The sequence below is a fragment of the Phycodurus eques genome, chromosome 18 (genome assembly GCF_024500275.1).
Source record: "Phycodurus eques isolate BA_2022a chromosome 18, UOR_Pequ_1.1, whole genome shotgun sequence".
NCBI classification, from domain to species: domain Eukaryota; kingdom Metazoa; phylum Chordata; class Actinopteri; order Syngnathiformes; family Syngnathidae; genus Phycodurus; species Phycodurus eques.
The window spans coordinates 14168619-14190859 of NC_084542.1; the positions used below are offsets into that span (position 1 = coordinate 14168619).

A 22241-nucleotide genomic window follows, 5' to 3' on the forward strand; every position below is an offset into this window, starting at 1 on the left:
TGTGCTAACGCAGGGCAATGGGATAAGGCACCTGACTGCTGCTCCAGACAGACTTCACAAGTTTTCATTATCCAGAGAGTCCTCAGCCCCTTTCACACTGCATGTCAAAGTCGGCTTTTCCTATCCATGTCGCTTGTCTGTGTGAAAGTTTGGCACTCAACACTAACCTCTCCCCTTGGTGTTGGGTTCAAAGCAATGGTCACTTAAGACAGCTCACATTTTGTGAACCTGAATCTTGTAGAAAAAGCTTTTGCAGGACCCCGGAAATGGCCGAAAATGACACTAACTTGGCCACTTCAGCCCAAAATGTTTGACGTTCTGTGTGTGGGTTTTTGAGACTTTTTTTGTGGGTCTACTTGTGACAGACAAGTGGGTGACTTTTGAATTCCTACTTTGCCCATTTTTGGACTGCCGGGAAATGGCCGTGGAGTTTTAACACCCAACAGTCATGTCTGCAACCCTGTTGTGTTGAAAGCAATGGTCGCCACGCATCAAATTATACGAGCCGGGAAGCTCCATCAGAAAACTCTAAAAATGGATTCACAAAATCAGCGCTTTTGTCTGAAAGGCACAGACGAGTAAATCATGCTTAATTGTTCGACCTACGACAAACAAACATAACCTTGTCAGTACCTTTGGCCCCACTCTTCCACTGCTGTGGTGGCAGACATGGTGTGTGACGACAGCGACGTTAGCTGACCCTTGCTTCGGGCCCACCAGAAGAGCACAGTGCAAAGCCGGCATTGAGCCAAGTCAAAGATTTGAACTTGCATAGACAAAAACAAAACGGTTTCGCCTTTCCTCTCCTCATTTCACCCAGTTCCTAAATATTTTTTCATCCGAAATCAAGCCTCACAACGACGACTGACGTTTTTTGGGAAGGGGTCTCATTGTTTTGTGCTGCCCTTGCAAAAATTCGGCAAAAATCCCCTTCCATACGCCCCCTCTGTCTTTCTGCCCGAGTGCTGATTATTTTGCTTTTTGCCTTTTCTTTCCTCCTAACTGTGTTATTCATCCTGTTCAGCATGTCTTAAGGCACACTTCAGAGCCCCAAATAAAATAAACAGTCATGTTTTCGCCCCCCGTCGCTACGGGCCTTGACTGCATTTACCTGGAACAATAAACAGCTGTTTCTGAGCTTGTTTATACTCATCTCCAGACATTGGCGGACAGAAGCACAACAGGAACTAGACTGTGCGTATGTATGGACACGCTAGGGCTACGCCCACTGCGGAGCGTCACAGTGTTGGTGGACGCAAGCAGACCGTGATAGCACGGAGGCTGCCGGCAGCCAACGTGGACTCCGTGTCTGGCACCAAGGGAGGTTTACCTTGGAAGCGCACCAACCATCTGCATGCTATAAGGACTCAATCGGCGGACTGACGTTGAACGAGCGAGACAAAAGCGGTCCACATACGCGAGTGTGTGTTTGTCTGACTTTGTGTATGTCTGTGTGAAGCTGTACAAGGTATGTTATAAACCGAAAATCAGGACTGACAGCTAAGGCGTTTTTGTATTTCAATGAGAGAACCAAGAAGCAATTAAAGCTGAGAGGGAGCAACAATTGATGGGCCCTCGCACCCGTGCTCCAGTTGAGAGGTGCGCCGGATGAAGGAAACAGGGCATGACGGGGTGCTTTTGGACCTCTCCAGGGCGGGGCTTTCATCATTATTTCATCTTCTTCACAATACATTTGTTCAAGCTCTGATCTTGTGGATCTGAGTTACTGGAGTTGTTTTATGGCGAGTCATCAAAATTTGTCATTGGATAGGATCTTTAGGAAGTTTGTCTTTGAAAGACCCAAAAATGTCCACTAGAAACTTATCTAAAGTGAAAAGAAGGCATGCTGTTTAAAAGATGCCAGATGCAGCATTCATGTGCAGCTGTTTTGGTGAAACTAACAACCTAAAAACAAAATAAGAAAATAATACTTAAATACATGAATTGATTTTTCTAAGTTGAAGACACCCTTTCAGAAGAGACTGAGGCGCAATCTCTATCATATCTCTTGCGAAGTGTCTACCTTTGTGAAAGAGTGCATGAAAGAAAATGTACAAAACAAAAAATATGAAATATGGTTGTAACTTGTGTAATTGAAATGCATTCCCCACTGCACTTTTGTTATTTAATTTAAGACCCCTGTTGAAGGAGCCCACAATGGCCACTTGAAAACAAAATGGCCGACTTCCCGTATCTTTTTGGGCCACAAATGTGTTCGCTACGCTCCCCCCACATCCTAAACTTTTCTGCTATTTCTCGTCACCCATCTATCTAGTAGACTGAGGTTAAAGAAACGAGAAAATGCTTGGCGATTAAACTCAATCTCTAACACCAGTTTGTCATTGAAGGTCTACAAAATGGCTACTTCAAAATTGATGAGTGTCTTTTCGGGTCACAAATGAAGTCCCACTTTAGGTTATGTTCGTTTGATTTTGTCAACAAGTGATGAGAAAGGGGGAATTCATAGCCACTGTAGGTCAGATTTCTATTTCGTCTGAAGGATCACTTAGATCAGGTATGTCGAACTCATTTTTGTCGCGGGCCACATTGTAGTCACGGTTTCCCTCAGAGTGCCGTTGACTGTGAAACCATATAAATGTTTAGTCACCTCATAATAGTATTACATACACACAACAAATTGATGGTTTTGAAATCAGAAGTCAAGGATAATAGTTTGTTCAACTATTTTTCAAGTTACAGAAAATGCTTGCAATGTCTCAACGATACTATTTATTGTTATTATTTTATGAGAATTTGAGCAAGAATCATGGAAGTTGACACAGATGATTTGCTTTTGCGGGCCACATGAAATGACTTGGCGGGCCAGATTTAGCCCCCGGGCCTTGAGTTTGACACATGTGACTTAGATCAAGAGCCTTGCTTGCATTTTTTTTTTTTTTACGACAACACTGCTGACTGCCAAACCCCGAGCCTTCCTGTCTGGTTAATTAGAATTGACTTTTTACAAGAAGGGCGTTTGTTCCTTGAACTGTGCAAGACTGGTATTTGCATAAAGACGGCATGTTTGGAGCCTATAATAGAACATCAAACCTGTTTTGTACATCGCCTTGTGTAGTCGTTAAAATATACCACAGCTTTTTTGTTTTTTTGGTTTGGCAGCCCTTTCAACTTTGTAATTTCGATTTGTCACTCGCGTGCGTCCTACACACCCTGAGTACTTTGTTCTCGCCAATTGACGTCAAGATGTAACACGTCATGCCACACTTTCATCCTACTTGAGCAATGTGATTCATGAGTTTAAGTGATCCTACAGACGAAAAAGAAATCTGACCTACAGTGGCTATGAGAAGTCCACACACCCCTGATCAAATGCCAGGCTTTTGTGATATAAAAGAAAAAAAGAAAACAAGAAAATCAAAATAAATCATTTTACCTGTGACCTGTAAAACTCAACTGGAAAAAAAAATTCTCTCTTTTCAAGCGGAGAAGAAAAAATAAACTGAGATAATGTGGTTGCACAAGTGCACAACCTCTCTCATAACTAGGGATTTGGCTTTGTCGGAATTCACCAATCACATTCAAACTCAGCTCTCACCGGCCACCCTTTTAAGTGCCTCTTAATAACCCAGATTAACCAGGTTATAGGTTACATTAATGATTTAATGGGGTTTTTTTTGTATCACAAAAAAACCTGCCTGGGATTTGTACACGAGTGTGTTGACTTTTGTATCCACTGCACGTATGGTCACCACTGCCGACAGTATTGCTGGTTTCAGTCTGTATGCACAGTATTTATTGATCACGCATAGCCTTCACATAGAACACCCGTGCCTATTCTTGCTGCTTTTTGTTCATATTGACACCTGCATCTATATTATGGATGTTGTTCTTTTGTGAATTATTTATTCGTATATACCTGCAGACAGACTTATTGGTTTTTATTTCATTCTCAACCATGTGCAGTTTTTGCTTCATACAACCCTGTCAACTATTACTGCTGCTGTTCAAATTAACTTTTGTATTGAGTACATATGTATTTATTCATACAGTCTGCTATTCCCAATGTCACATCTGCATAGATATGTGTTGCTTACAATGCTGCTGATTACTCTTGTTGCTGTTCAAAGGCTTCTGTAAGGCTTGTGTATATAATATGTATCTATAAATTCATACATAGTTTACTCATACACTGCTGCTCTCATTCTGCTCACTAGTTGACGATGAAAATATGTACATATTTGATAATTTGATATTTTTGTGTGCTACTACAGTCCACTATTATGCTGTAAAACTACTAGCAATAGTACTTAAGGCTTATTATATTGATTCTGTTTTAGCCTGATGCTGTACAGTAAGACAATGCAATTGATGAAAAATGTACACTGTGTAATGTAATGACAAGGCGGAACAGGGACATCATCCAGTGTGAAAGTGCAGTTGAGGCTGTCGCATCTGTGGCTGTTTCCGATTTAGAGAATTAGGTTTCGTTGGCTTCCAGGGTCGGAGCCCACACACGAGCACACGATGGTTTGGTCAACGTTTACATCTTCACGAATAATATTCCCAGAGACGCAGGAATGCCGGATAGACGCTTGTAATTCAGCAGACAAGAAAATGAAAAGCTTTCACTGCGCTCACGTCACATTGGGGGAAGCAAACTAACAACCGGGACAATTGCAGCTTGAACGCCATTTGGCCCAGTCTAATCATCAAGCTTCTGAGCTCGATTGCTTTTCCAGAAGGATGTGGTACTCGCTGGCGAGGCAGCTGCTTTAAATAAAGTGACAATTTTTAATGGGGTTTCAAACCTCAGCGTCATCGCGAGCTGCCAACTCCTTGGCGATGACATGCATCTGATCTGCATGTTTTTTCAATCGAACCGGACGCACAGGAAGCCGGGTGAGAGGAAGAGCTTTATATATAGTGACTTCGTACACGCTTTTTAGGAGACAATCTATCCCGAATGCAACGTCGCTAGATGCGCTTTTATTAGCAGGGACAGCTGAAGTGGACAGATGAGAGGAGGCGATATTAAAAATTAACGCAATTACAGTCCAATTTGCTCTGTTTTTCAGTGGGGAACCGCCAATTTGGCAGCAATTTTAGCAGGTCCGCGGCTGGTAAGTGATCAGAATGAGTGCCTTAATGTTTTCACACAGAGCCTAGCACCCCTCTGCGGTTTTATCCCCTTGACAGTTTGATCACCACCTCAGCAAGAAAACTGTCATCCTAACACTTTTTGTGATCATTTAATACATTAGCTGCTATTATGCTGCCAACAGAGATGAGCAGCAGGAAGCACCAAGCACATTTTTCCACTTTTCGTGTAATGTTTTTTAATACTATTTTGTCAAAATATTTTTCTAATTGTGTATTTTTACAGTTTTGTGTAGAATATTTGTTATTCTTTTCTCATATTTTTCATCCAATATTCATATAACGCGTACTTTAAAAATCACCCTTCTGCTGCTGGTGTCCTCTCCGGGTCACGACCCACACCTGACGGTTATCCCCGCTCCACAATGACAAAAGCGATCACTTTTTTTTCCCCCTCACACCTCAACAAGTCTTCAAAAAAAAAAACAAGCCACAGATGTCAAAGCCTTGCAATGCGACACACATAACTTTGATAGAGAACAGGAGTTACTTCATGCATTGACACAATGACAGCACACGCCAAACATAGCCAGCATAGGCCAGTGTGTGTGTGTGTGTGGTGATTACACAAACAGGCTCTTTGTGCCCCACGGCCTTGATGAAGCTAACGTGTATGCGAAAGAAGCAAAAAAAAAACAAAAAAAAAGGCAAAAAAGTTGTTTTTGACCTCGCACATGGAAAATAAATACACCCTGCCTCTCCTGAGGGGAACGAGCGCTATATTATTTATATGAAAAATAAATAGTGAAACCTTATCTGACCAAGTGGTCACAGAACGCTGACTCCAATACATTTCACCAAGGAGGTTCACATGTAAAGGAAATGGGCTTGTTGAGGAAGGATTGTTAGGGGGGGGAAATATTTTTTTGCTCAATACTTTAATTACAAGGTCTTTCTTTGATGTGGATGGAACGTAATAGTTACAGCTATATGGAAATTTGAAGGCAGATTATTAAGGCTTTAATTAGGCTTCCTCTTCAACCTCAAAAGAGTCAAAACCTTACATTACTGCTATAATATTGAATCAGTATGTATTTTTCTAGGGGGGGGGGGGGCTATCAAGTGACTGGCTTGATGGCAGGCATAGAAACACGAGACAAGCAATACTGCCCCCTAACGGTGACATTCTGACGAGCAACATTTGGTCAGCTAGTGCAACAAATTCCACACAAAACTGAAACATACCATTTTATGTATTTTGGTTATTTCACTCACCTTACAAAAGAGCGCAACAGGTGCAACTTTTCAACATATAAATCAAAATTTAAATAAATTGTCGAGTTTTACGATACACTTTTTGTTAAGACGCTATATTGTGTTGCCAATGAAGAAGAGCAGTAGGTGGAGCCACATTTTGACAGACATTTTATCATTGTATTTTTGACATATTTTTGTTTTGTCTAATTGCATTATTTTTATTATATTTTCTACTATTTAACTTTTTTTTTTTTTTTTTTTTTTTACTATTTTCTGGTTAAATTGTAATATGTTAAATACTTATATTTGTGCGGGCATTGTCATTTTATTTGGGGTGGGGGGTTAAGAAAATAAAAACATCCCTTCTTTTTCACCCAGTACCAACCATGATTCAGGACACCCCTAGTTCCAAAGCAACCAGATGAATTTCTCAGGCCTACTTGATATGCTAAGGAGAACAAAATGCTTTGAGGACACATCACTGAATAATTCAAGATCTTTTCAAATTCACATCCAACGGAACATACTGGAAGAAAAAGACATACAACCCCAATTCCAATGAAGTTGGGACATTGTGTTAAACATAAATAAAAACAGAATACAATGATTTGCAAATCATGTTCAACCTATATTTAATTGAATACACTACAAAGACAAGATATTTAATGTTCAAACTGATAAACTTTATTGTTTTTAGCAAATAATCATGAATTTAGAATTGTATGCCTGCAACACGTTCCAAAAAAGCTGGGACAGGGTCATGTTTACCACATTCAATAAACGTTTGGGAACTGAGGACACTAATTGTTGACGCTTTGTAGGTGGAATTCTTTCCCATTTTCGCTTGATGTACAGCTTCAGTATTTTACGCTTCATAATGGGCCACACATTTTCAATGGGAGACAGGTCTGGACTGCAGGCAGGCAGGCCAGTCTAGTACCCGCACTCTTTTACTACGAAGCCACGCTGTTGTAATACGTGCAGAATGTGGTTTGGTTGCTTGGATGGCAGCATATGGCAGCTCCAAAACCTGTATGTACCTGTCAGCATTAATGGTGCCATCACAGATGTGTAAGTTACACATGCCATTGGCACTAACACAGCCCCATACCATCACAGATGGTGGCTTTTGAACTTTGCGTCCATTACAGTCCGGATGGTTCTTTATCTCTCTGGCCCGGAGGACACGACGTCCACAATTTCCAAAAACAATTTGAAATGTGGACTCGTTGGACCACAGAACACTTTGTTCACATTGCATCAGTCCATCTGAGATGAGCTCGGGCCCAGAGAAGCCGGAGGCGTTTCTGGGTGTTGTTGATAAATGGCTTTTGCTTTGCATAGTAGAGTTTCAAGTTGCACTTACGGATGTAGCGCCGAACTGTATTTACTGACATTGGTTTTCTGAAGTGTTCCTGAGCCCATGTGGTGATATCGTTTACACGTTGATATCGGTTTTTGATGCAGTGCCCCCTGAGGGATCAAAGGTCACGGGCATTCAATGTTGGTTTTCGGCCTTGCCGCTTACATTAAGTGATTTCTCCAGATTCTCTGAACCTTTTAATGATATCATGGACCGTAGATGATGAAATCCCTAAATTCCTTGCAATTGTACATTGAGGAACATTGTCCTTAAACTGTTCGACTATTTTCTCACGCACTTGTTCACAAAGAGATAGTAGTGTAGTAGTAGTGATAGTAGTAGTAGTAGATAGTAGTAGTGTACATCCAATCACCCACTCTGCTGCTTTCACCACCCACTGCAGTGCCAACCAATTTGTGTAGTAGTAGGTTAGGAGGCTTTCCCTGATGGATTAGCAGGTGTTGGGGGAGCTGGGCTTCGTGTAGTTTCCTGAGGAAATACAGTCTTTGACGTACTTTCCCCACTTGATTTGACAGGTTTGTGGGCCAGGTGAGGTCTGCCAAGATGTGGATTCAGAGGAACTTGAAGTTTTACACCCGCTCCACTTCATCTCCATCGATAAAGAGGGCAGTGCGCTCAATGCTTTTGGATTTCCGGAAGTCCATCATCAACTCCTTCATCTTGGCTGTATTCGTGTCCATCTTGTTAATTTCACATCGTCGCCTGAGAGGCTGGACCTCCTCCCTGTAGGCTGACTCGTCATTGTCCCAGACCAGTCCCACAAGCTGTGGTGTCGTCAGCTAATTTGACGATGATGTTGTTGGGGTGAACGGGAGAGCAGTCACGTGTAAAAAGGGAGTAGAGAAGGGGACTGAGGACACATCCCTGAGGTGTCCCCATCTTCTTCTAAGAAGGACTGATGAAAAGTGGAAAAGTGCTCTGTGGTCTGACGAGTCCACATTTCAAATTGTTTTTGGAAATTGTGGACGTCGTGCCAAAGAGGAAAAGACGCAAGTGTGGAGGAGTTGTTGTTGTTTCCCATCTTGACATTCTGGGGTCTGTTGCTGAGGAGGTCCAGTATCGAGATGAACACTGAGATGCTGATGCCCAGGTTACTCAGCTCTGTGACCAGTGTATGGGTTACAACTGTATTGAATACAGAGCTGAAATCCACAGACAGCATCCTCACATAGGTGTTAGCATTATCAAGGTGAGCGAGGGCTGTATGGAGTGCTGTATGAATTGCGTCTTCTGTTGACCTGTTTGTAATAAAAATCTAATCGATATGCAAACTTCTGGAGTGTTAGAGCGACTGGGCGATAGTTGTTCTAGCTGTGTTCTTCTTGACCAAATCTTTTTTTAAAGACGTTTTCTTATAATGTTACTTGAATGCCGTAGGGCGGCACGGTGGACAACTGGTTAGCACATCGGCCTCCCAGTTCTGAGCACCTGGGTTCAAATCCGGCCTCGCCGATGTGGAGTTCGCATGTTCTCCCCGTGAGTGCGAATGGTTGTTTGTTTATATGTGACCTGCGATTGGCTGGCAACCAGTTCAGGGCGTACCCCACCTCTCGCCAAGACTCAGCTGCGATAGCCCCTCGTGAAGATGAGCGGTATGGAAAATGGATGAATGGATGATTGCCATAATCTTGCGAAGGGGGATTTAATGGAAGAATAATGGCGGTATAAAAAAGTTAAAAAAAAAAAAAAAAAAAGTGAAATTCATATATGAGTGCAGTGATTGGCTCCAGAGGAGTTGTGTAAAAGGGAATAAAGGACAGGGGTCTAGTGGCGTTGGTAGAACACAGTTTGAAGCTGCTTTAGTGACATCATCTATATAGAATATACTAATAACATTACATCAAAATTCACTTTGAGACTAGAAGCAGTCTGGTGTCTGCGCACATGTACATGTTTGTTGGTTTACTAAAGGTTTGCACATGTATTTTATGATTTATTATTTTATTTATTTATTATTAATTAATTTATTTTATTTTTTTGGTTGGTCTTTATGGTAGTACTTGGATAGCCAAGTATTATTGGAGGTGGTACTTGTTGTGAAAGGTTTGAGAAACCCCGGCCCAAGGGCCACATTTGGCCCATCAGGCAATCACAACCGGCCTGCGGAACTATTTGATGAACAGCAACAGAACTGGCCTGTACAGCAATTATAAGGGCCATTACTTGATATTTATATTCCAAATATCTCATCGTGATTCAGAAGTCATAATAATTCTGAGCCTGATGTGCTGTGTGCGTCGCAGCCGTGTTCTCCACCACGGGTAACCTGCTGGTTCTGGTGATGGCCTTCAGTCGTTCTTCTCGCATGAAGCCTCCCGAGCTCCTGAGAGTCAACCTGGCGCTGACGGACCCGGGGGCAGCGGTCACCGTGTACCCCCTGGCCGTGGCCTCGGCCTGGAGCCACCGCTTCCTCGGCGGGGACGTCGCCTGCCTGTACTACGGCCTGACGGCAACTGACGCATGCGCACTTATTGACTCTATTATTACTCTAAATCATGCATCTAGTAATTATTATCAGCATTTAATAGTGGATAACATTCTTCTACAGAGTACAAACAAAAATAATAAAGGGGATACATTTCGTTTGTAATCTACAAATATCAGACCATCTTGTTTCCCTTCACATAGCCTGTCGAATGTTCTCCAGGCTCTTGTGGATGTTGTCCACCACATCCACGGCGGCCTGCGGGATCCTGGTGCCCGGCCCGAAGATGGCGCTCACGCCGCTCTGGTACAGGAAGTCGTAGTCCTGCGGTCAACAGGGCGACAAAGTTCATGTTTACGACCATTTCATTCCTCTGAAATGTGTTTATCAAAGTACTTTTGTTCTTAAATAGTTGATGTTTTATTTTGTCATTTAATTTAAACTTATATGTTGTATCATTTTTATTCCAAATTTATTTCAATTTAAAGTTATTTATTTTACATGTATTTTCTATTTTGATTGCCATTTGAAGTAAATATCATTTATATATGTTTAATATAATTTAATATATTTCATCTTAACTTGATTGATAGGATCATTGCAACTTCAATTTCATTTCCACTTCCAATTAAATCTTAATACAATTTCAAAGGCAAAAATTTTACATTTGAAATCAACTGTAATTTGTAAAATAAAAATTAAAAAACCGAAATTGAATATATATATTTTTTAATTTAGCTGGAAATTCAATTTGATTTCAACTTTAAAATGACTGTAATTTTATTTATACATATTAGAACTCATTTAAATGTTCACTTTAACTTCAAGCTGTTCAAGTAAGATTTTTCTGACTTTTTTTTGCTTTCCAGCAGAAGCGTTAAGGTTTTGTGCTAACACTGACTTCTTTTTTGAACTATTCATAATTCCTGTGGAAGCTCTCGGCAGAGCATTCATTGCCTGTACTGTAAAATGTGACAACAAAAATGGCAGGAGAAGCCTACTAGAACATTTGAACTTGAAGCTTATTATGAACAGACCAATGATCTTTTTCTTAAATCACAGACATTGAAGTTTCACGATCTTGCAGATTTGCAAGACATGGCGTATTACCATTTAACATCCCAAAAAGATGTAATCACACTGTACACAGTAACGCCTTCTGACATTTGGCAAAAATAGTCTGTCACAAATGCACAAAATAATACAAAAAAAAAAAAAAAAAACATTTTAAAAGGAGAATATAGAATGGCTTGCCGTTACCTGGGGCGGGATGACGCCCCCGCAGATGACCAGGATGTCGGGTCGGCCCATCTTGCGGAGCTCCTTGACCAGCTCGGGCACCAAAGTCTTGTGGCCGGCGGCCAGCGTGCTGACGCCCACGCAGTGGACGTCGGCGTCCACCGCCTGCTGGGCCACCTCCGCTGGCGTCTGAGGGACAGCGGGCAGTCACCAACCAACACAACAACAACAACAACAAATACGAAGAGGTCACAAACAATACTTTTTCCTAATATTTGTGTTTTTTACATAATTCTTTTTGTATCAGATGTTTGCATTATTAAAACTTTTTAATACTGCATTTCCTATTTTTGACCTCATATGTACGTATATATTGTATGTTAATATTTCCCCCTATAGTGTATTTTGTATAATTTTTCCAAAATTGTGGCTCCAATTGTAAAAGTCACTGTTACACTTTATACTTTTCCATGCATTTTTTCATTACATTTTTTAATATTTGTTTTCAGATATTTTTTCTTGAATATTTCCAACTATTTTCATAAATGTTAATGTTTTGTCATCTTTCTGTTGTTTTGTAATATTTGTCTCCTATTTTTGTATTTTTGCCAAACCTGTTTTTATCTTATAATATTTGTTTACTGATTGTCTATTTTGGAATTATTTCCAAATTTGTTTGTATTATTTTCTAATATTTGTCAGATGTTTGTATTTTTCTCTTATTCGACCTTTTTATTTTTAAATAATTTGATATTTGTCTGCCATTTTTAAATAGTTTAGATTTCTTTTCAAATATTTTTGCATTGGTTTCAAATATCCGTCCACCATTTTTGCAGTCATTGAATATTTTTGTTGAACATTTTTGTAATATTGAGCGAATATTTTTGTATTCTTTTTTTTAACAGTACATAAATGCATCTCTCCTTACGCAGCCCCTCTGTGTACATTTGTTTTAAGGAGGAGAAGGATTCTACAAACCTGAAAGAGCGGTCCGATGTCCACGTCAAAGCCCAGGTCGGCGAACCCGGTGGCGATCACCTTGGCTCCTCGGTCGTGTCCGTCCTGACCCATTTTGGCCACCAGGAGGCGAGGGTTCCGCCCTTCCTGGTTCTTAAATTCGGCCACTCTGTGTTAATTATTTTGGGGATGCAAAAATAATCGCGAAAAATGAATATACGCCTGTGAGTATTGTTGTGTGCTCTGTTTTTAATGTGCTGCTGATCCGTGTGTATTTAAGTAGCTCCTGCAACATCAATGCTAATTTTGTTTAGCCCGTCAATGGCAGTTGACGTTATATGTTAGCATTAAGCTAGCGGACTTTCGTTAAACAAAGGCACTTTGTTTATTTTTTATTTTTAAACCTATCCTCCATTATATGCTGAAGGTCTCACATAATCCCTGTTTTTATGCTCCGGAGCATATCCCTGTGATAAACCGCGGCTCAGTGTAATTGTTTCTGCTTGTTTGTGTGCGATACCTGCTGAGGGCTGAGGCGATCTCTTGGTGCTCGCCGTACTCGCTGCGGTACGCGCCGCTCACCATGCGGCTGCTGGCTTTGTTCTCACCAAACACTTTCTTCATGGCGTCCGTGATCTCGCCCACAGAACATCTGCATGAGACAAGAAAACAAAACTAAAAGATGTCTTCAACTAAAAGTATTTTGCCCCGACAATGAAGAAATGTAAGACGACTTGCCGCTAAAGTACAAACCTGGCGCGCGCCGCCTCCACAGCCAAAGCGAGCAGGTTTCCCTTTCGGGTGCGGGCGCACTCCTCGATGGCGGCGAGGCAGTTGCGGGCGGCGTCTGTATCGCGACTCTCCCGCACCTGTCACGGAAATGACACTTATCGTCCCATAGACACACGCTGCCTTACGTGCGTTTGTGTATTGAGCGATACGCACACTCACTGGACACTTCATTTGGTACACCTGCTCATACCATCCAATGCCAAAAATTACGCTTAAAAATGACAGAAACAATAAGGGCTGAATTTAGTTGCATTTTTGTCACAATACTTGTTTTATTAATTACTGATAAAAATTAAGAATGTTAAAATGTTAAAAAGATTATTTTTTTATTTTAACTATTGGTATTATTATTGTTTTAATTACTATTATTATTACTTTATTTATTAAAAGGAAATTATTTTATATTTTTAATTTTATTACAGAATGGCTAATTTACACAACAACTAAAAGACTTACTGTTAAAATTACTAACCTAATTAATTTAAAACATCCCTTCATTCAAATTGTTGGCATTTGATCATATTTGATTATTTTAATTAATATAATAGTGGTAATAATAATTATTATTGTTATTATTATTGTTGTTATTATTATTATAATACAAGATCTTTTGGGATATTGTACCTTCTTTTATACCTTAAATTTAGTCAACTTAAAAATTTAATATATATTATCTATATTTAATATTGTTAAAATATGTTAAAACATTGCCTTTTAATTTTTATAATCCATTCATCCATGTTCCATACCGCCTATCCTCACTTTTAATGTTAATTACCTTTTTTACTAGGATTAATATTCTATTAATTTTAATAGCAATTTATTTCATTGTATTTTTTAAAACACAATACAAAATATAAAATAAGCATCTTTATGTTCCCTGAAAGGTCCTAAAGTTCTTATTTGTTAGTCAAATTAACATCAAGCGTGCATATGACATTTTTCTTACCTTCTTCAACTTGTCGATCTGTTTCTGCCGTACGAGGGTGTTGTCGATGGCCAGCACCTCCACCGTCTCCTCCTTCTCCAGGCGGTACTTGTTAACCCCGACAATTACCTCCGACCCTGGAGAAGTAGAGTTTGGGCTTTTCGAAATTGAGTCTTGACGACAGCGACGCACGGCAACATCGACTACGGAAGGTAGCGTTGGCGTACGTGAGTCGATGCGGGCCTGTCTGCGCGCCGCACATTCTTCGATGCGGAGCTTCGGGATGCCCTCGGCCACCGCCCGGGCCATGCCGCCCATCTCCTCGATCTCTCGGATGAACTGCGGGCACAAAGTCGTAATTTAGAGTCTCCACTGAGCTGTGACAGTGAGGTAATGTAACTCAAGAAAATCCACTTAAATAGGTGGCGGCATACCCGTAATTGGGCCATGAAAAGCAAAAAAAATAAATATATAAGAATAATTGACGCTCCCTTATAATTGTCATGAAATAAATAAATGCCCTGCTCAAAAAAAAAAAAAAAAAAACCTACATCGATGACTATGTGGGGCTCCACTGTGAATTCAAGTTGAACTAAAATACATTTAAATCTCGTTGAATTATATTCGGGAAATATCCAAAATGGGTGACCCCTAAAATATGTCATTTCTTTGCTGGCAAAATTTGTTCAGTTTTTTGGAGGATTTTAAACTAAACCACCCCAAAAGGCCAATGAGCTGTCACAAAATAAGACACTCACATTCATTTATAGTACTTTTCCGCTGTCTGCAGAAAGATACGATTTTAATTGAATTCTAATTACATTTTTAATGACTTTTTGAGGTCTAATTACGGAATAGTGAGATATCATGATCTTTCTGTGCTGCCATCAGCGTTTCCCATTGCGAGCGTTTCCCACGCACCTTCAAGGCCGTGTTGTAGAGGTCGTCGGTGAGGGACTCCATCATGTGCGAGCCCCCCCACGGATCGGCCACCTTGGGGATGCCCGACTCCTCTTGGATGATGATCTGCGTGTTGCGGGCGATGCGGGCGCTCTTCACCGTGGGCAGGCCCAGGGCCTCGTCGAACGAGTTGGTGTGGAGCGACTGCGTGCCTCCGAACACGGCCGCCATGGCCTCGATCACCGTACGGATCACGTTGTTGTACGGGTCCTGGGGGAAAAGATGTTTTGTGAGGCACGGCCAGAATCGTGGATAGGCTTGCAAAATGCTGGGAATTTTCAAAAAAACTGATCCTCATTTATTGAAGAATTTTGGGGGTTTTACTTACAGGGAAGAAAAAAAAACGGTCTCTTTAAAGCTCAGTAAACTGTAGTAATAATGTTCTCCGCAGAGGATAAAGAATATATGACAGTGAGTATTATCTTTTGTTTGTCTACATATGTTGCCGTGTCATTTGCGTTCAAATATCCCTTACTGAATGGGTTATAATTATTGCAACATGGATGCTCGTTTGATTAGCCCATCGATGTCGTTTTGCATTGTGTGTTAGCATTAAGCTAGTGGACTTTCCTAAGTTATGTAATTTGATTACATATTCACGTAATTTTCATTGTTTTATTTTTGGTTTTACCGTAAACTGGGAATGGAAATAGACAATGAAAAGCTGGAAGCAAGTACTTTTTTGACGAATTGTTCAGTATTAGCTGCTAGTTGTGAAGTTCGCTACCACCATCCAGAGCTCAAATTTTGGCTCGCAACTCAAGAATTTTTTATTATTTTTTTTTTTTTAAATCAGCTGAGCAATGCCTTGTATCTTGAAAAACTATTGTGGGTCGCTCATAAGTCTCGCAAAGGCTATACAGATGAATATGAAGAGTCCATTGCCTGAAAGAGTATAACAAAAATTCAGATGCTAGCTAGGCCCTTGGAAGACGCTGTTTTATTTGCATTTTGACTATTTTTCCATTGAACATTTTGAATGGGACTTTGTTGGTATTTTTGGATACCATTTTGTCATTTTTTTTTTTTTGAATGGGTTGGGTCGAGGGGGATGAGTAATATTTAACTCAACATTCATGATTTTGTTCTTCAATTAAATAATTCATTGTTTACTCGAATATTTAAAATTTGAGAAAGTTCTACTTAGAAATATATCTGTTGAAATTACCTGCTTTTTATTTATATTATTTTGACTGGATGTCTTCTTAAACAAAATGTTTGTATTTATTGCAGATTAATTCCCCATTTTAACTTCCCATGGAAATTTACAGTAAACTTTCCTCAAATTTACAGAACATTTTTTCCCCTGCTTTTGCAACAGCAATGGTGATTGGTCGCGAGTGACTTACTTGCTCCGTGAGAGACCAACCGGACGTTTGGCAGTGAGTGCGCAGGAGGAGGGACTTAGCGTTTTGCGGCTGGAACTGTTCCCGCAATAACGTGGACCACAACTTCCTGGCCGCCCGCAGCTTGGCGATCTCCATGTAGAAGTTCATGCCGATGCCCCAGAAAAACGACAACCTGCATATGGAGACATGCACGGACATACATAATTGACATACTTGTCAATGAATTGAAACAAATAAAATTAACACTTTTAAATTAAATTGTACATTATATTTTTAAATACTATTTTGGATTAAACCAAAGGTAAAATATAACATTTAATTAAAATAAAACCTAAAATAGGTTAAAGTAATCTACTCAATATAAAGTTAAACTTAAATTTGATTAAAAGTGAAAGTAAAGGTAATTATACTGGGATTACATTTCAAATGAAAATTTTAATTAAATAAAATCTGAAATAAAATTACAGTTCTCATTAAGTCACATTTAGAATATTTGAATAAATTACACTATAGTCTAAAGTTGTAATTAAACTGGAGTTTAAATTTGGAATGAAATTCCATTTGATTAAAGTTGAAACTCAATCCAAATAAAATTCAACATATTTAAAATTACAGTTTAAATTGAGTTAAATTTAAATTGAATATTTTATTTTATTAATTTCAATTGGCATTTTAAATGATAACGACTTCAAAAGTGAACAAAAATACATTTAAAGTTTATATTAACTAAAGTTTCGATTCTTTTTTTTAAATAAATTTCAATTGAACTTCAAGTAAAATAAATGATGTTAAATCAATCTAAAATAAAAAAATTGAATTAATATTTTTCATTTGTAAAAAAAAAAAAAAAAAAAAAAATCGCCACCATTTCACAAAACTTTCAAAGGAACTGCTATTTTTTTAAAAATAAATAAATAAAAGACCAACATTTGCTTGATTGTCGTATGGCCAGGGGGGACCTTGTAATAACCGAAATGGCACCTGATCGGAAAAACGTTCAACACCCCTGCAGCAAATCACCCACTCCCGCCAAAAGAAAAACGTCTTTAAAGTAAAGTCTATTGAGGACAAGGTGTCTATTGTGGAGACTGTGTTCCAGACTCCGTGAACAGTACGTCTCGATTGTCTTTTGGAAGGAGATAATGGCTCTGGTGAGAAAGACTTTCACTTGAGTGACATCAGTGAATAGATTGCGTCTGCCGCAGCCTCGGGAGCGCTGAACCCTCGCGTCGATGCGCCAGCATTTCAGTAATTGAACGGCGGCGCCAAACGGCACAGGGACGATTACGAATGAAAACAATTTCAAGCGGAAGAATTGGAACTTGTGTTAGGAGCGTGGCCTCTGGACTGGAACGTTCCATTGATGTGAAAACATTTCCTCTGGAAAAGATGAAACACCCCCGCATCGTGCAGCTGTGATGAAAAGCATGGGCGATGAAACTAGGGCTGCAACGAACGATTATATGTATACTCGATGAATCTGTCCATAATGTTTTGGGAATAATCAATGAATGGTATAAAAAAAATAATAATAATCAGTCCCTTTAATCAAAAACAGGATATTTCAAATTGACTAGACAGAAAATGCACAAACATAAATTGATTATGATTCAGTTACTAGTTTGGTCTGTAACATGGCAGAAAATAAGCAAAAAATGTTGATTATTGTTTTTTTAAAAGGGAGTGGTTAAACCCCAAAATTGGGCTGTGCCGTCATTTTACCTGGGCGCAAACTCGTCGATGGTCAAGCCGGCTTTGAGTCCGGTGCGACAATATTCCAGCCCGTTGGCGATGGTGTAGGCCACTTCCAAGATGGCGTCGGCCCCCGCCTCCTGAAGATGGTAGCCGCTGATGGAGATGGAGTTGAACTTGGGCATGTGCTGGGAACATGCTGAAGCGTTAACATCGATAGCAGTCTTCAAAACTTTGAAAGCTACAGTGATATAATATATTGCAGTCCGTCGTTCACAAGCGTAACATCGATGCTAATTTTTATTAGCCCGTCTCTTGCATTTCGCATTCGATGTTAACATTAAGCGATTCGACTTGCATTAGGTGAAATTGACTGGTTTGGTTGAACATTTGAGAGAACTGACTCTAAATTGCCCGTAGGTGTGATTGTGAGTGCGAATGGTTGTTTGTTTGTTTCGTGTGCCCTGCGATTGGCTGGCGACCGGTTCACGGTGTACCCCGTCTCCCGCCCGAAGATAGCTGGGATAGGCTCCGGCACCCCCGCAACCCGAGTGAGGATAAGCGGTAAAGGAAATGGAAGGATGGATGGATTTTAGAGAACAGTTCTCATCTTTTCCTCAAAGTGATGTTATATGATAGTCTTGCATTTCTTGAGAGTAACAGAGTGAGAACAGGCACTAAGGAATACTTCAAAAAGTGTGTTTTAAGACATTTAAATTAAAAGCTGAAGTGGTGCCTTGACTTAGGAGTTTCCATGACCACGCTTGTAACTCAAAACACTCACAACGATTGGGGGGTTTCGATCAGATTTGGTCAATCTTTGTCAACTGTGGACCTGTGAAGCCCTTTGAGGCTGCAACTCAAATCCTCTTTCCCCATTGAAATTAATTGGAATGCCATTAATCCATTCCAGCCGCAGTCTTCCTTCTGTTCTGCGTGCCTTGGCCACCAGGGGGTAGTATTGTTCGATTGTCTGTTTACATGTGTTGCTACTGTTTGTGTTCAAATATATCTGCTCCTTGAAGGGTTATATACCTGCAAATCAGATGCTAAAGCTAGCAGGCCTTCCTAAGGCAAAGTTATGTCATTGTTTTAAATGTAATTCTCTTTGTTTTAGTTTCTTTTTTTTGACAGTCAACCTCAACTGGGAGTGGCAATAAACAGCTTGGACCCTTTTTTGTTTTTAAAGAAGGTTTTACTCTCTGCCAAACTCCTGCTGATTGTGAAGTAAGTTGAGTTGAGTCCGCTGCCACTATCTAGTGCTTGTATCGCTAATTTTTGTGAGTTAAAGGGAAAGATTGACCAAGCGACGTCTCGTATCTTGAAAAAGTCAAGGTACAACTGTAATTAAAATATATTTTGTTATATGGTCTCTCTATATCGCAGGATATTCTATTGCGGGTAGGTGCGGAACACATTCACCGCGATACGCGGGGCGTACACTGTACATACCTGGGAGGTGTACGCAAAGATGTCGGCGATGGCGTGCATGGAAGGCTCCGGTGGGAAAATGTAGGTATTCCGCACCATGAACTCCTTCAGAATATCGTTCTGGATGGTTCCGGTAAGCTTGGCCTTGGAGACTCCTTGCTCTTCGCCCGTCACGATGAACATGGCGAGCACGGGGATGACGGCCCCGTTCATGGTCATGGACACGGACATCTTCTCCAGCGGGATGCCGTCGAAGAGCATCTTCATATCCTCCACCGTGTCGATGGCCACGCCCGCCATGCCCACGTCGCCGCGCACCCGTGGGTTGTCCGAGTCGTAGCCGCGGTGGGTGGGGAGATCGAAGGCCACCGAGAGCCCCTGCTGTCCGGCTGGGATGGACAAGAAACAACATGAAAAACCACACTCCGAGGACATATTGGGATTTGGTCACAAAATGGCAGCACATGATCAGAAAAGAACACAAAGGCTATTGTCATTAAGGGCTACCGGTGTCATTTCAAAACCCCATACTTTTTGGATGTTTGATCTTGGTGGAAGTCTGCCCTACTACCTTTGATGTTATCCTTGTAGAACTTGTTGCTCTCCTCCACGGTGCTGAAACCTGCATACTGCCTGATGGTCCAAGGTCTGCTGGTGTACATGGTGGGATAGGGCCCCCTAGTGTAGGGAAACACTCCAGGTAGTTCGTCCGCACTCGTGTCCGAGTCTGCCTTAGTGTACAACGGCTTGATGTCGATGCCCTCGGGCGTGTGCCATATCAGGTCCTCTGGGTTCTTGCCCTTCAGCTGCTTCTTGGCCAGGGCGGCCCACTGGGGGTGAAGCTCCACCTGGTCCCGACGCGGGCCCGAGGTGTGGATTCCGGATGTGTGGAGGGGCGCTCGGGCCAGGAGCCGGGCAGCGGCGCACGATCTATGTGCCGTCAGCATGCTTCCGCTGGGCTTACACGCGCATGGATAACCTGGTAGAGGTGATGCAGACATGAAATTATAGTATGTCATTTTTTGTGTAGCAGAGACCTTTTTATAATGTCTGGAAACAACTGGCTAAAAAGGTACTTACAGGTGTCAGAAAAGTAACTGGTTTTTTTTTCTATTTCCTTCACACAAAAACAAACCAATGGTGTCACATTTGTTATATTTAATTTGACTATATTAATTTTTGTACATGCAGTTGTCATGTTCATCATCGGTTTCTCAATAAGGTGCTTGTTGGATTTATCTTACCAAACATTATAATGAATAAACACAAAAGGAATGAAGACGTTGGTCATTTTACTCATGAGGAGGGCGCATGGGAGATTGTTCAGGTTACAGCCTCTCAACACGCTCTAAACAATCTCCCCCGTCGCTCCTACATTTATTTGAAAATAGGAGGGTTCTACAAGACATAATGTTCTAAGCATTAAGACACAACACAAAACATAGGACCAGACGACACCTGTCCCGTCCCCGACCACATCCGATCACGTCCTTGGTCAAGGCGCCCTTCCATCAAATGTTGCTGAGTCATCTTCTTGAAGGCGAGACATCTTTCTATCTAAATATTGTCCATAATACTAATGCAAGCTACTAATGCAAGCTAAGCAAATAAATGATAACTACTAAAATATATCTAACATTTCCCTCCTGTTTATCATATATTTGCACAAATTCTCATATCATCTTACAGTCACTTCATTTCAATTTTTAACTGTAGAATCATTTTTATGAAACAAATACATTTACACCCAGAGTAAATTTGTCATACATGAATGTTATAGTTTAAACATCATAATCATCTGGATCAGGAAACAAATCAGTTAAAGCATAATCATCATCATCATTATCATCATCATTATCTTTATTATCAAACAGTAATGGATACATCAGCTCCATACGGTTCTCCATGGGGGTTATGGCTGTGGTGACTAAAATATATCTAACAGTGCTCTCAAGGTAATTTGAGCACCAAAGCATCTGTAGCTATGTTTATAAATATCATATTCATGTTATTACCGGCTATTTTGAAACAAAACCTCTTCTTTACTGTTCTTAACTTCTATGAGCAATATAAGAATGCAGTTCCCAGGGTGACAACATCTGAGAACCGTTGCATTAATCAACTTAACACAATCTAATAAGACTATAAATGCCATATTAGCATTGTGAGCTAAAAGCTAGTCGAAAACGTTACACTGTAACACAGAGAGACCATAACAAAATTAAGTGGTGACGACCAAGTTAACCAGGATATGAACGTAACAATGTCCATTATTGACAATCTGAGACGACGTCAAGTTTAGGTCAATGAAACAACGACAACAAAAAACTAAAGTTAAGCAAGTGCAGCAGCTACATAGCGCCCGTAGCTAACAGTGGCGAACTGATTTTTTTTAACATATTCCGCCAAAGTAATATTGTAGAGCATTTATTGGTGGCATGCATTTTACAGAACGACTATTGCATATACGTAAAAAAAAATTCTGACCTTGTTTCCTCTTCTTGTGGTCTTTAAAGGTTGACGAAAGGCGTGTGAGCTTCCAGCCAATGTATTTTCATAACATTAGCCGTCAGCCAATTGGAGGACACGGCGAGTTCGTGAACTTTAAACTGCAAAAAAAGGAAGTAAATAGTCAGCAGCTTCCTCTCTGACAGCCATATTGGTGCGGTATAAGTGCAAATCGCTAATCCGAGATATGGATTTCCAATTTTTAGATCTTGATTTTAAGGGTCGTGCGTTGCAAAGTCTTGATTTCAATGTTAAAAAAAA

At 40.5% G+C, this 22241-nt stretch overlaps 1 protein-coding gene across 1 annotated transcript; it reads right to left on the reverse strand.

Annotated features, from left to right (window-relative positions):
* Positions 1-10207: 10207 nt before the first annotated feature.
* mmut (methylmalonyl CoA mutase) lies at positions 10208-22237 on the reverse strand. Its single transcript, XM_061704759.1, has 13 exons — positions 21960-22237; positions 20044-20451; positions 19494-19861; positions 18072-18229; positions 16350-16521; positions 14962-15210; positions 14268-14379; positions 14062-14177; positions 13074-13189; positions 12841-12972; positions 12342-12489; positions 11385-11552; positions 10208-10448 (listed from the first exon to the last, which is right to left on the reverse strand). Exons 2-13 carry the CDS (start codon positions 20417-20419, stop codon positions 10320-10322), a joined length of 2244 nt encoding a protein of 747 aa, XP_061560743.1. The 5' UTR covers positions 20420-20451; positions 21960-22237; the 3' UTR covers positions 10208-10319.
* Between the last annotated feature and the right edge of the window lie 4 nt (positions 22238-22241).

Excerpts from the sequence above, each read along its gene's own strand:
- mmut (XM_061704759.1), bottom strand. The coding sequence starts at position 20,419 with ATGCTGACGGCACATAGATCGTGCGCCGCTGCCCGGCTCCTGGCCCGA. Across the intron at positions 15,211-16,349 it reads GTTGGTCTCTCACGGAGCAA|GACCCGTACAACAACGTGAT; the intron begins GTAAGTCACTCG and ends CTTTTCCCCCAG. Across the intron at positions 14,380-14,961 it reads TCTACAACACGGCCTTGAAG|TTCATCCGAGAGATCGAGGA; the intron begins GTGCGTGGGAAA and ends TTGTGCCCGCAG.